Source organism: Microcaecilia unicolor, chromosome 4 (genome assembly GCF_901765095.1).
Source record: "Microcaecilia unicolor chromosome 4, aMicUni1.1, whole genome shotgun sequence".
NCBI lineage: Eukaryota > Metazoa > Chordata > Amphibia > Gymnophiona > Siphonopidae > Microcaecilia > Microcaecilia unicolor.
Genome location: NC_044034.1, coordinates 298986313 through 299001054, shown reverse-complemented (window position 1 = coordinate 299001054; position 14742 = coordinate 298986313). Strand labels below are relative to the sequence as shown.

Sequence of the window (14742 nt, the reverse complement as noted above, 5' to 3'; positions counted from 1 at the left end):
GCAGCATAAAATCTGTTTTTACTCTTTTGGGATCTTGCTAACTACTTGGACCTGGATTGGCCACTGTTGGAAACAGGATACTGGGCTTGAAAGACCTCTGGTCTGTCCTAGTATGGCAATGCTTATGTTCTTGCCGGTCATAGTTTGGCTATATACTTGTAATATGTGTGTGTGTGTGTGTGTATAGTACTTATTATGTGCATGAAAAGGTTACAAGAAGTTCAGAAATTTCTTAGAAATATTCATTAACTTTGATGGTGGACTATCTGGATTTTAACCTTTCAACATCATCATTGTTCACATTTAAAGTTTGCCCCAAATTAGGTATTACATTACAAAGGCAATGGTAAAAGGAGCTAAGAATATGTGTGATGAATTTAGCTGGTGGTGATGGGTAGTTAAGAGGCCAGTTATGATGGTGGAAGGATTATATATAGGGGTTCTGATTTTTAGTTATAACCAGAAAACTTCAAAAGGTAATTAGGGTTTCCTGGTTCTACTGAAAAAACCCTAAAACTTTCCTTTCTGCTGCACTGTGACAACATCATTCAGCTACTGACTTCATATAGGCTGTAAAACAAATTTCCGCTGTGATTGCAAACAACTAGAGGTAGAAGAGATTTGATTAAATCTGAAGCGTATCTGAAAAGTATTTAGGTAATATCAAGTGCATTTCCCTGGGTTAAGAAAGAAGAGCATCAAGATCTGATCCAAATTAGAGAGCCTGTTCTTCAAGGTCGGTTCCAAAATTCACTGCTGGTGAAAAAAAGCCAAGTTCAAAGTCCTCCATTTATCTGCTGATGTGGTCTAGCATGGGCAGTAGAAGCTTCTCATTAAGCACACTCATCTGTCACTGCTAACCTGACACCTTTTTCAATATAACTTAGTAAATCATGGCAACCAAAGGCCAAAATGGTTCATCTATTCCTCCAGTTTAGGTAGAATCACATACAAAATCTTTTATGCAACCCAGCACAAAATCCCTCTGAACCTCTCACCATCACCTTCCATATTTTTCCTGATCATGCTGTAAATCTGAAAAGTAATGGCCTCCACAGTCTTTGCTAGTAGGTTATTTGAGGCCCTGCCTTCTTCAACTTTGCCTCTACAAAACTGATACCCAGGCTATTAACAAAGGGTCCCTTCTCTTCCCATGATCAAGTAATGCTGTAATCTAAAAGATTCAGCTTCTCCGCAGTTATTGACGTTTGGGTTTTAACCGTGGTCCCTACATGCATACCACCCAGGCCCTCTTAGAACTTGAGGAACCAGTGTCATTTATGGTTATAAGCAATGCTTCATGGAGAGGAGTGAAGGAGTCTGGTGGTTAGAGCAAATCTCAGTTCTCATAAGAATAGCCATACTGGGTCAGACCAATAGTCAATCTAATCCAGTATCCTGTTTCCAATAGTGGCCAATTCAGGTCACAAGTACCTGGCAGAAACCCAAATAGTAGCAACTTTCCATGCTACCAATTCCAGGGCAAGCAGTGGTTTCCCCATGTCTGTCTCAATAGTAAACTATGGACTTTTCCTCCAGGAATTTGTCCAAACTTTTTTTTTAAACCCAGATACGCTAACCGCTGTTACCACATCCTCCGGCAAAGAGTTCCAGAGCTTAACTGTTCGTTGAGTGAAAAAATATTTCCTCCACAGATGCTCCTTGTGATCTTGGGCAAACTTTTTAACTTTCATAGTTTCAGATACAGACTAAAGCCCTCATTTACTAACCTGCATTAACATGACAACACACATTAACACAAACCCTTCTCATTGGGACCTGATTAATAAATAGACACTTAGAGTGCATTAACTTGGTAACATAAGTTCATAAATAAGGGTCTTAGACTGAGCAGAGAAATACTTAACACTACCTGAATATAACTTGTTTTGAGCTTGGATTTGGAAAGGTGAATATTAAATCTAAATTTTACCCCAGTGCTCTTTAGCACCCCCAATACAGTCTTACCAACTGATGTTGAAAGTTGTAACTGCCAAGAAGCACAAAGCTTCCATTCAAGTTTCCCAGTGCTTTTTTACTCTCTTTTCTTCAGGGATTCTCTTTGTTTATTCTACTGGGGTTTTTTTTTTTATTCCAAGAACATATTTCTATCTATACCTCCTCCAGAAAAACATTCCAAATGTCCACCATCCTCTTCGTAAAAATAATTCTTCCTTACTTTGCTCCTGAGTCTACTCTATTGGCACTCCCTTGTTCTATAACTTGCTTTCCAGTGCAAATGATGTATATTAAAATGTTCTATTACTTATTGTGTTGACATTGTAAGTAGTATACTATGCCATACTTTTGTACATTACCTTACATGAATTCTTTCAAAAAGACGGTAAATAAATAACATATTATATCTTCTGATTTTACATTTTAACCAATAAACACTGATAAAGCATAACCACCCCCTCCCCCAATGGGAAAAAAGTGTGTATTGGATAAACACTGGGAAGAGACCACTTCCCCTAGTACTGTCTCACTCCTTCTAGTGCCAGTCTTAGATCCTCCACTCTGCTTTTGTACCTTTTCTGTGCTAACAGCTCCTCAACTTCATAAATATTTGATTCAACCGCAAAATGGCACCTGCGCCATGAATTCACCGATAAACACTTAATTTATTTTTCTTTATGTACTGTCAGAAACCCTAATTAGGTGGAAAATAAATAACCTAAATTTACAGGGGTTAGTATTCAAAGCAATTTCTCCAGCCAGAAATGTTTCCTGGGGCTGGTTAAATTGCTTGTTTGGTGCTATCCACTGATATTAAGTGGCACTTAACCAGTTAGTACTGCTGAATATCACCACAGACTGCTAAACTCAAAGCCAGGTATTTTGTGAGGGTTCCATGGATGGACTCAGCACGATATACAGCACTTAACCGCCTAAGTTTAGCGGTTAAATCAGGCCACATAAAAGTCAGTCCTGTCTTTATGCAGTGTCATTTATGCGATATCGCACTTTACCACATAAGAGATAGCCGGCTGCATAAACTCAGATATTTAGTGCTGATGCTTGAACATACCTGACATAGAACACCTGGGAATAACTCCAGTGGCAGCTGAAAAAGATGCTCACTGCCACTTGCTAAATACCAGTCCCATAGTTATCCGACCTAATCCGACCATCCGTCATATCCGACAGACCCCCCCCCCCCCCCCCCGTGATGTCATCGTGTCTCTTCCTGTTTTCCTGAGTAGCACAGAGGAAAGTTTCACACCTCAGACAATTTGTTTCAGACTCAGGGCCCTGCTTTTACAGCCTTTGTTTATTGTTTAAGGAGTTTGTGTAGCATCTGACTTTACATTTATCTGACAACGGGTCAGTCCCATTTACATCAATAATCGAGACTTTACTGTACCTAAAAAAAAGAAGCCCCATTAAATGTTTGTGTTCCCCTTCTAGGGTATGCATATTGAAATCCTTCAGTCTCATCTCATGAGGCTTTTGACCCAGACCTAACACCATTTTGATGACCTTTCTCAGGACCATCCTTGAAGAGATTGTCTCTTGATGTGTGAGAGGTCAGCGTCCATGCTCATTTTCTTAGTCAGTTTGATACAATACTAATTAATGGTGCCTGAAGTCATGTGGGTACATGCCCATGAATAACATTCTGAAACTACTGTCTTATTTCACATGAATTACCAGATAGTTATGAGCTGGTAACAGCAATGGCTTTTGTTTAATCTCAACTTGTGCCAGATGTTGAAACTTTCATTCCAGTGGCAATCCGTGGAGCTGATCGCTTTCAGAAAGAATCTCATTCTCTCTCTCCGTCCCTCTCCCTTTATAGATATATATATTTTTAGGGATGCACATTTAAAATGTTTTCTAATGTGATTAATGTGTTAAAATTTTAACTCACGTTAATAATTTTAATGTGTTAATCACATTACACTCCCTGCTCCTTGCCCCGCTACAGGTGTCTCTCTCCGTCTCTCTCTTTGTCCTCTTCTTTCAGCTTTCTCCTTCTTCTGTTTCCGCCGCCACCGCCACCCCACCTCCTCCCACACGCACATTCTCTGATTTCTCCTTCCCCCCCCTTGCCTTTACTATCTGCAGCACCAAGGACGTGTGGAGCACTAGACACACGCACGCTGCTTCTCTTGAGCTGGGAGCCCTCCCTCTGTAGCTCCCGCCTCCTCTGACATAATTTCGTGTTTTCTGTCGGTGGGACATTATAGAGGGTGGGCTTCTGGCTTCAGAGAAGCATGTGTCTAGTGTTGCAGACAGTAAAGGCAAGCATGGAGGATTGGGGAGAGTCAGATGCCTGAGTGCAGGGGGAGAGGAGAGGCAGAGAAAGATGCTGGGAACCATGGGAGAAAACAGAGACTGTGGGGGTGGGGGGTGGGGAGAAGGAGAGTGTGAGGTACCAGAGTGCAGGCAAAGGGGAGGGGAGATGCAGCCAGGCCAGGCAAAGATGCCAGGATCTGAAATAGGGAATGGGATAAACAAACAAGGGAGATGGTGCCCTTGGAAGGGAGGGGACAGGAGGAGAAGAGAAGGGAAGAGATGGTGCCCTTGGAGGGGGGAAGGGGATGGCTGAAGAGGGGAAGGGAAGAAAGGAGATGGTGCCCATTGAGAGGAGGAGAGAAGAAGGGAAGAAAAAGAGAGATTGTGTCCATAGATGGAGGGGAGTGGAAAGGAGAGGAGATTGTGCCCATGGAGGGAAAGGGAAGGGAAGAAAGAATAGAGGAGATGGTGCTCGTGGAGGAGAGGGGAAGGAAAGTGGTGCTCTTGAAGGGGAGGGGAAGGGAAGAGTGAGAGGAAGACGGTGCTCATGGAGGGGAGGTGAAGGGAAGAGAATAGATGAAAACTACACAGATTTCAGGAGGAAGAAAAATGGGAGAAAGTTGAACTTGAAAGATGAATATAGGGCAAGAAGTGAAGAAGAGAAAAAGAAATAATGAATGGATAGGATACCATGGAAACAGAGTTCAGAGCACAGAGAGAGGAAAGCAGAACCAAAAGCTGTGAACAAGTGATTAGAAAAATAAAATCACCAGACAGCAAATGTAAGAAAAATGATTGTATGTTCAGTTTAGTAATTGAAATATGTCAGTTTTGAGAATTTACAATTGCTGACTCTATTTTGCACTGTACAGGAGGAAATGTGAGGAGGACCCTTTATGCAATTGTGTGATTAAAAATTTTAATCATGATTAATTGTGCAATTAAACATTTTTAATCGATGTACAGCCCTAATATATATGTTGTTGTTTTTTTTCATGTCCTACTGATTTGATCTAAATCACACTGCAAATCTGAAATTATTTCTGTATTTCACAGGTCCCTGGAGAAGTGAGAAATACATTGTGTGGATACAAGACACTTAATAAAGAGGTAATAACACATTTTCCCTTGTGTGGTAGTTATATTTGGGAACAGGTGTTCACTGAAAATCAGCTATGCAATTTGTCTTTTTAAAAAGTTGGTGAATGGGATAGAAACTAATAATCAACTTCCAAATTCTACCATGATTAGGCTACAAAGAAAATTTGTCAAAAGACCTTCCAAGAAAGTGAAGTGGAAACAGCATATCACAGACAGAAGCGTAGCCAGGTTGTGATGCCAGGGGGAGCAGAGAGGCACATGCCTGCACTTCATAGATGTAACAAACTGTCTGCAAAATAGGCGCCATCACCATCTGAAGTCCATTTGGGGGAGCGGTTACTCCCCTGGCACCCCACCTAGCTACGCCTCTGATCACAGTTTCCAATTCCTTCTTCCAAAAAGAAACCATCTAAATACATCAGTACTGTGTTTCCATTACAGTATTAAATTCCCCAACAACCAGGCTTAAGGAGGTTAAAAAAATACCCTGGAAATCCATGTGCACGGCTCTTGCTTCCATCCCTCTTACTTTTGCTGTAGTAGACTTCCAAAGAGAGGTTGACAAAATCATAGAATCCAAGTTTTCAAAATGATTAAGGGTGCAACATGCAACACAAATGGACATCCCAGTACACAGTGAAGGAGCTTGTTCATTCAGCACCTACAAAACCAGCACCTAAGAATAGAAGTCCTAGTTATTAGAAAAGAGCAGAGATTTTCAACCTTTATTGTCTCACAGAACACTTAGCACAGCTATAAAACTGTCAAGGCACAACCCCATACATGGTCCAGCATTTTACTTTCTACCATACCTCCACACCCACACATGGTCCAGCATTTTACCTTCTTCCCCCTGCTGCACCCCCACTCCCACATGTAGTCCAGCATTTTACCTTCTCCCCCTTCCTCCACAAATTGTTCAGCATTTACCTTCTCTTCCCTCCACCACACAAATAGTTCAGAATGTACCTTTTCTTTCCCCCTTGCCCTCACGAATAGTCCAGCATTTACATTCTGTTCCCCCCCCCCACCTAACAAATAGTCCAGCATTTACCTTCTCTTCCCCCCTCCCCACCCTCACAAATAGTCTAGCACCTCTCTCGCCTGTTCCCTCTCCAGCTGATGACCAGGCATCTCCCCTTGTAAATTTTTAAAAGTCTGTTGACATTCCCCCTCTATACATTTTTAAAAGTTTTCTTGTCTTTAGCAGTCTACGGCAGCAAACAGCAATTCATACAGCCAGGTGAAATGCTCTTATGAAGGGCAAAAAGTTGGAGATGCCAGCTGGCCTGCGAGTTGGCTAGCATTAAGAGGATTCTTAATTTCCTCTCTGTTGCAGTGTATTGTTCACTTGTCACTGGACCTGTCTGTTGAAGGTATGGTGGTGGTGCATTGTACCTGTTCTCTAGTGGTATGCTGTCATGTACAGTAATGGATACCACAAACAGTTAATACGTCTGTCTGGCCTACACCTATAGACAGGTATAAACATGACTGGTTATCACCAAGCAGATGCACTGGCATCCAAGGAGAGGCAGAGCTCTTACAGGACACCTTTACAGTTCAGCAGAAGAGAATGAAACAGAAAATGGGAAATTTGAAGAACAATGTACATTAATAATCTGTTGACAAGAACAGGAAATTACTTTTGAGATAATAATCTTCTGGATCGAGGATACTGTTACAAGTGATTTATCTCTTTGCATTGATCTTAGAAAGGACAGGTGACAAGGACCAAGCATGGTATTATGCTTTCTCTGAGGCAGCTGGAGGCTTTACTGTATTGAACTAGATGTTGATGTGATTTGGTTACATAATACAGTATCTACAGTAGACAATTTCTGTGCACTGGGCAGCCGGCTCCTCCCTTTAACAATCAGAATCTCCATGCTTCTGTATGTGCTCTGATCTCAGAATGATAGACTACTGTACATTTGCCCTCCTTCTAAAGCAGTGGTTCTCAATCCAGTCTTTGGGCACACCCAGCCAGAAGACTTTCAGGATATCCGTAATGAATAGACATGAGAGAAATTTGCATTCAATGCACAGAGTTCATGTAAATCTATCTCATCAAGAACACCAGTTTCAACGAGCCTTAAAGTTGCATTACTTACTTTAAGGCTTTTCAGACTGGGTGTTCCTAAGTATCTTCTTGCTTGACCATTCCCTATTGCCCTACTGGGACCCTTCGGTCATTAAATGACCATCGGCTGGTGTTACTAGTCCAAGGTTAGCTTACTTAGAATCCACACGGCACAGGGCATTTTTCTTTCTCTCCCCTCAAACGTGCTTTTTTTAAAGCCAAATTAAAACCTGGCTCTTTCAACAGGCTCTTGGTGAGATTGTCTAACTGATAAGCACCAGCCTTACATTCCTCTGTTATCCTACCCTTATGTGTTCCCTCTCTGCCCACCTTTACATCTTTCTCTTAGCTGATTTTTGTGTGATTGTTATCCTTTCCTATGTTGAAATGGAGTTCTTTTTCTTAACCCTTAGTGTGATTGTGATGCTTTCCTATGCCTTAATGGAGTTGTTTTTTCTCTTTATTTTAGGCTGTACACAGCTCTGCTCTGCTCTGCCGGTCAGTTAGAATGGTATAGCAAGTTTTGGAAATAAATAAATAAATAGATATTAATTGTGGGAATCTTGAAAGCCTGACTTGGCTCAGTGTGCCCCAAAGACTGGGTTGAGAACCACTGTTCTAAAGCATACATTGAGATCACCCAACATTTTGTGTTTTGTTTTTTGATAATCATTATTTTTGAAGTTTCAACATTTTGGGGTTTGTTGACTCCATTCTGGAACTGTTGCTGCTTGCTGTTTGATTTATGGAGTTTTTTTGGCCATGGATATTTTTTGATAATTTTTTAAGATGAGATAAATTCTGGTCTTGTTCTCTATTTTTTATGCTTTTGAAGCAAGTTTGTTTATTTTTACAGTAGCTTTCCAGCGTTTATGGAACCATTGATATGAAATAGTATCATTAATAGGACCTGTATTCATTTAAAGGGCCCTGAGGTTTTGAGATTTCAGCTTTAGGCTATTCTGTTTCATCTGGATGACATTTTGTTGGGTATATTAATATAACCATTCAGCATCAGCAACTTAGCAGACTAAATTATTCTGTGAGTCATTCTTCCCCCCAGGTTTGATGTTCAGAGTTAAAGATATCTAGCAAAGGATTGAAAAGATATTTTACATGAAACTAGCAGGTGAGAGGAAAATGGTGCCCTGGCAGAGAAGCATTGATCATTCTTAAGTTATTTTTGCCAAGTCTCATCGCAGACAATATTGGCTTGCAAAGAGCTGTGCACGAAATCCTAAAAAGAGAATCCTGAAACTTCACAGAAAACATGTAATTTGAAAGTTATTATATCCCTTCAAGAGTTTGCTATAACAGCTACACAGCTAAAGCGGAGGTCAGCCACTCAAAAGTCCTGGATTTCAAACATGCTGACTTTAGTAAAATGGGGAAGTAACTGAAGAAAGAGCTGAAGGGATGGGATGGGAGGACATATGAGAAGTGGAAAGACAGTGTTCCAGGATAAAAGGAGCTCTAAATATGGTCACTGACCTTTACTTGAGGAGAGTAAATAAAAGCAAGAGAAAAAGGAAACCAATATGGTTCTCCAAGGAAGTGGCTGAGAAAATAAAGGCAAAAGAGTTGACCATCATGAAATACAGAAAAACCCAAGAAGAGGAGCACAGAGAGGAATACCAGATGAAACTAAAAGAAGCCAAGAGAAATATGTTTATGTTAATTTGTTTCTTAATATACCGTCTTTACAAAAGAGTTCAAAGCAGTGTACAGTATCAAAATAAAATAGTAAAATCAAAGAAATGAACTACAAATGGCAATAGGAAAAAAATTCAACATACAGAGTACACATTCATAAAAAAAACAAATTAAAAACAAAACAACCTGAGTACTGAGTTGCCAGGCAGGCTGATGGGATTTTTTAAAGAAACATTAAAAACTAATCTAAAGAGCTTTAAGTCGGGGGAGAAATAGTTCAGACCTAAGAGAAGGGGGAAGGTCAATCCAAAGTTTGAGGCACAGAAAAAGAAAGCAGTGGAACAAGCAGAATCATAATGAGCAAACTTCAGGGAGGGGAGAACTAAACGGTGTGCATCAAGGGAATGGAGTGAACGGGCGGGTGCATAGGAGATGATAACGGAAAGAAAGATAGGAAAGAGCACCAGTAGAGAGAACTTAGGAACTCTTTTACAAAGCCACAGATAGATAGCGATTAAGAGGAAGCTCATAGGAATTGAATGAGCTTCCTCTGATTTACCAATCAGGAATCGCTAGTGTGGGTTTATAAAAGAAGCCCTTTGTGAGCAAAGATATATCCAGAACTGCCTTACGATATTTGCTTGTTATATTACTATCACGCTTTATCATTATCATGTCACCCAAGATCTTTTTGCAATACTAAATGTCTATTTTCTTATATATTTCCACTATTCATGATGTATTGTGAGCCACATTGAGCCTGCAAAGAGGTGGGAAAATGTGGGATACAAATGCAATAAATAAAAATCTTGAATCATGGCCTGAAAGAGATCGGTAGCTAATGTAATTGAAGAAGAAGCACAAGCAGAAGAACAAATGGCTAGAAATGTGAGGAGGATAGACAAGAATTTTTTCAGGTGTATTAGTGAAAGGAGGAAGGCTAAAAATGGAATTGTGAAATTGAAAGATGCTGTGAACCACTATATGGAGAATGATGAGGAAAAAGCAAATGTGCTAAACAAATATTTCTGTTCTGTATTCACGGAAGAACATCATGGAGAAGGACCATGATTGGCTGGCAAAGGTACATATGAGAATGGAGTGGATATAGCACTGTTCACGGAAGAAAGTGTTTATGAACAACTTGAAAATTTGAAGATGGACAACGCCATGGGACCGGACAGGATCTATCCCAGGATACTGAAGAAGCTCAGAGAGGTTCTGGTGGGTCCTCTTAAAAATTTGTTTAATAAATCCTTGGAGATGGGAGAGGTTTCATGGGATCGGAGAAGAGCAGATGTGGTCCCTGTTCACAAAAGTAGTGACAGAGAAGAAGCTGAAAACTATAGGCTGGTAAGACTCACTTTGGATATTGGAAAAGTAATGGAAGCGTTGCTGAAGGAAAGGATAGTGAATTTCTTGGAATTCAATAGATTACAAGATCCGAGACAACATGGTTTTACCAAAGATAAGTCGTGCCAAATGAATCTGATTGAATTCTTTAACTGGGTGACCAGAGAATTGGATCAAGGATGTAAACTAGATTTTATCTACTTAAATTTCAGCAAAGTCTTTGTCATGATTCTCATAGGAGGCTCTTGAATAGACAGGCTAAAGTTAGGACCCAAAGTGATGAACTGGATTAGGAACTGGTTGATAGACACCAGAGGGTGGTGGTTAATGGAATTCACCTTGGAAGAAGAAAGGTGAGTAGTGGCGTGCCTCACGGATCGGTGCTGGGGCGAATTCTGTTCAGTATATTTCTGAGTGACATTGCCAAAGGGTTAGAAGGTAAGGTTTGCCTTTTTGTGGATGATACCAAGATTTGTAGCAGAATGGGTGCCCCGGAGGGAGTGGAAAACATGAAAAAGGATCTGCAAAAGTTAGAAGAATGGTCTAATGTTTGACAATTAAAATTCAGTGCAAAGAAGTTCAGAATGATGCACTTAGGGGGTAGAAATTCAAGGGAGCCGTATGTGCTAGTTGAGAGGCTGATATTCACAGACAAGGAAAGGGACCTGGGGGTGATTGTTTCATTGCCTTCAGATCCTCAGATAATAATGTGACAAGGCAGTGGTCGTAGCCAGAAGGATGCTGGCTGTATAGAGAGAGGTGTAAACATTAGAAGAAAGGAGGTGTTGATGCCTCTGTACAAGTCACTGGTGAGGCCCCACTTCTAGTATTGTGCTCAGTTTTGGAGGCCATATCTTGGCTAAGGATGTAAAAAGACTTGAAGCAGTCCAGAGGAAGAAGACAAAAATGGTATGGGGCTTGCACCAAAAAATGTAAGAGAAGAGACTGGAAGACCTGAATATGTATACTGTAGAGGAGTGAAGGGGCAGGGGAGATATGATACAGATGTTTAAATACTTGAAAAAGGTATCAATACAGAAACAAATATTTTCCAGAGAAGTGAAAACAGTAAAACTAGAGAACATGAATTGAGGTTGTGGGGTGATAGTCTTAGGAGTAATGGCAGGAAATTGTTTTCCACGGAGAGAGTGGTTGATACCTGGAATGCCCTCCCGAGGGAGGTGGTGGTGGAGAAAAAAAACCAATGATAAAATTCAAAAAGGTGTAGGATAAACACAGAGGATCACTAATTAGAAAATGGTATATAAAAAAATAAAACAAAACTTAAATGGTTGCATGTGTGTTTGCTTGTTGAGTAGCACTTAGATGGCAACTCTGGCATGAAGAACTAAGGCTGGTGCTGGGCAAGCTTGTACGATCTGGGTCCCATATATGGCAGTCTGGTTTAGGATGGACTGGAAAGGACTTCAGTGGATACTCCACTAATTTGGAACATGAGGACAGTGCTGAGCAGACTTTTACGGTCTGTGTCCCACAAATAATGAAATGGATTTGGATAGGCTGGAGTGACCTTCGACGGCAGCTTCAGTAGCTGCAACCCAAGGACAGGGCCTGGCGGACTTCCATGGTCTATGTCCCAGAAATACCAAGAGAGACAATGATCAAGTATTTTATATCACATTCATTGCTGGTTTAATCATGACTTGATAATGAGTGTGACTGTTGGGCAAACTAGATGGACCTTTCAGGTCTTTATCTGCCGTCATTTACTATGTTACTATGTAATGCTATATTTTAATGCTATATGCCAGTTCTTAACCATTCCGTTCAAGCCAGCACTCTGTGTCAGGTTGAAATAAGTCTTTAAAGGGGTCTTTTACTAACTGCCATAAAGCCCATTTTATTCCTATGGACCCTGCATGTGCTAATGCCCATTAGTTCATGCTAACCATTAGAAATTAAATGTGACGGTCTGGGTGAAAAGGTGATAAAAGTAGCAGATCCAAAATGTAGAGAATGTCTGGCTGATTTTTCATGTCATGAGTCCCTAAGCAGTCTGCAAATGTTACATGTTTGAACTTCTGTAACATTTTTATTTTTTCACGTAAAAAGATAGGGTTTGAACTGTTGTATTACAAATTGTTTGCTCTAACAGAATTAAGTAAAACCTCATTTTTTTTTTGTTTGCCCCAGAGATGCTTACATGACGCTCATCTTCAAAGCAGATGGTCGTCTCAAAATACTCCAAAAAAGGTCCATCTGCCAAAAACATCCAAACCTCGATTTGTGAGAGGCAAAATGTGGATGTCCTACACTGTAGTTCATCCAAACAGCAAGGAGGCCCAAATTTAGGATGTCGAATAGCTATAATCAAATGAGAAGAAATGTCCAGGTCAAAAAACAAGGGTGTCCTAAGTTAGATCTGTTTCAGTCACATCCAGGTTATAAAAAGGTGCCCTGGGGGGGTCACGTGATGCAAGAGACCTGAGCGGACGCCTGGTAGCTCGGCTCCCCGCTTCTCGCCTAATTTTTCCCCCATGGAGCAAGAGTTGGACAACTAATCAGTTCTAAAACAGACCAGCGCGAACACTGAATCAGCTGAGGCGCGGGAGGTGAGGTTAGAAGAGAGCTAGAGCAGAGCGGCATGCCAGTAAAGACGCAGCGATCGGGGAAGAAGAAGAGCAGCGTGGCGAAAAACAAAATGGCGACGCAATCCCCGTTTGCCTCATCGATCTCGCCGGGACGTGGTCAGAGCCTCACTCCGCAGCACGAGGATATAGTCCAAATGTCCCTGAAAAATATGTCACAGCTGCTAGATGACAAACTAGCCAAACTGCACACCGGCATGGACGAAATTAAGGAGTGCATAGCAGGACACGCAGCCAGGCTACAGCAAGCAGAGGAGCGCATCTCTGCAGAAGAAGACCAAGTAATGGCGGCAGAGGGGCGCCTCAGCACCCTGGAATCCCAGATGCGCACACTGCTCGACCGTGTGGAAGACCAAGAGAATAGGGGAAGACGCAACAATGTCAGATTTGTTGGTATCCCTGAATCAGCTCTGGACTCGGAACTAAAGGAACTGGCAGAAAAATGGCTGCCCCAACAGATGGGCCTTGTACTGGAATCCGGTAAGGTGGAGAGGATCCATCGCATAGGAATGCGGAGAGAGGGAATAGATCGCCCGAGGGTTGTCATTGCCAGATATTTAAATTATGCGGATAAAGCTAAAATTCTGGAGCAATATAAGAGACAACGCAATCTGGAGTACAAAGGGAAAAGATCTTATTATTCCAAGATTTTTCATTCCGGGTCATGGAGCAGAGGAAGCTGATGGCGCCATATTGTACGAAACTATTTGAGCATGGCATCAAGTTCGCATTCCAATACCCGGCCAAAGTGCAAGTTACTCACGACAACCGCACCGTCACCTACACAAAGGTAGAGGAAATCCAAGCGTTTCTGGAGAGAGTGGCGAGAGCGCCGCGGCAAGGCATGGAGGCGATCGCAGAGGGAGAGCAGTGAGTCAGGAACTGTTTCGAGCAGGTACCTCACTGGAGGAGCAACAGAGCAGACAATGGACTTGGAAAGCCTTGAATTGAGCAGCGGCCTAAGTGCGGTCGATTTGATGTGGAGGCATGTGTGCAGGGAAGATTCAGCAGATGACTGGATCAGTGCTTTAGCGGAACGGTGAACACTGAGAGGACAGACTGGCCTAAGACACCTTGTGAATAAACCTTGCGCACATGGAGCGGAGCTTCAGCGGCCTGGGAGCCAGGGATCACCGAAACTGCTAGTCATTCGGCCAACGATAGAGTCCTGAAGGGGATCGTAAGCTTAGCCTAACCGCCAGGAACTAATAGCACTTTGGTCTTAGTGCGGCTAGGAGAAATATATGAACGACATAAAGGTGATCCGATACAGGCAGTAAGCTTAAAATGAGGCTTAAATTGCTGCAATGCTACAACTGTACTAGGTACCGTATTATTTACTGTTATGTTTTTTGGGTTTTGTTTGCAGCTCAGTTAAGTTGGGAATGGGCTATGGTCTCAAAGTTGAAGTGTTGGTATGTTGGTATGCAAATTACTTTTCCAAATCAACAAATGTAGATATGAGGGGAGCGGGTGGGGGCGGGGAGTTGATACATATTTCAGTTGGGGATGGTTGAGGGGGTTCAAATCTCAATCACAGGATACAAAAGGAAGGTGTGTGAGGACGTGAGGAGGTGGATGAATGATGGGTGGGAACAGGATGAGATGTCACGAAGAGCGGATGCATATGTGAGTCTGGGAATGAGAAGAGAGGCTGAATGGGGACATAGGGAAGGGGGGGAGAGGAGAGGGGACGGGGGG

At 41.8% G+C, this 14742-nt stretch overlaps 1 protein-coding gene across 2 annotated transcripts in view; it reads left to right on the top strand.

Annotated features, from left to right (window-relative positions):
* Positions 1-14742, top strand: part of LOC115469295 (tetraspanin-15-like) — a 376401-nt gene that overhangs the window by 296675 nt on the left and 64984 nt on the right. For both annotated transcript variants that reach the window (XM_030201803.1, XM_030201802.1), the window contains one exon: positions 5299-5352. In XM_030201803.1, coding sequence (XP_030057663.1) covers positions 5299-5352 — 54 coding nt within the window. The remainder of the gene's footprint in view (positions 1-5298; positions 5353-14742) is intronic.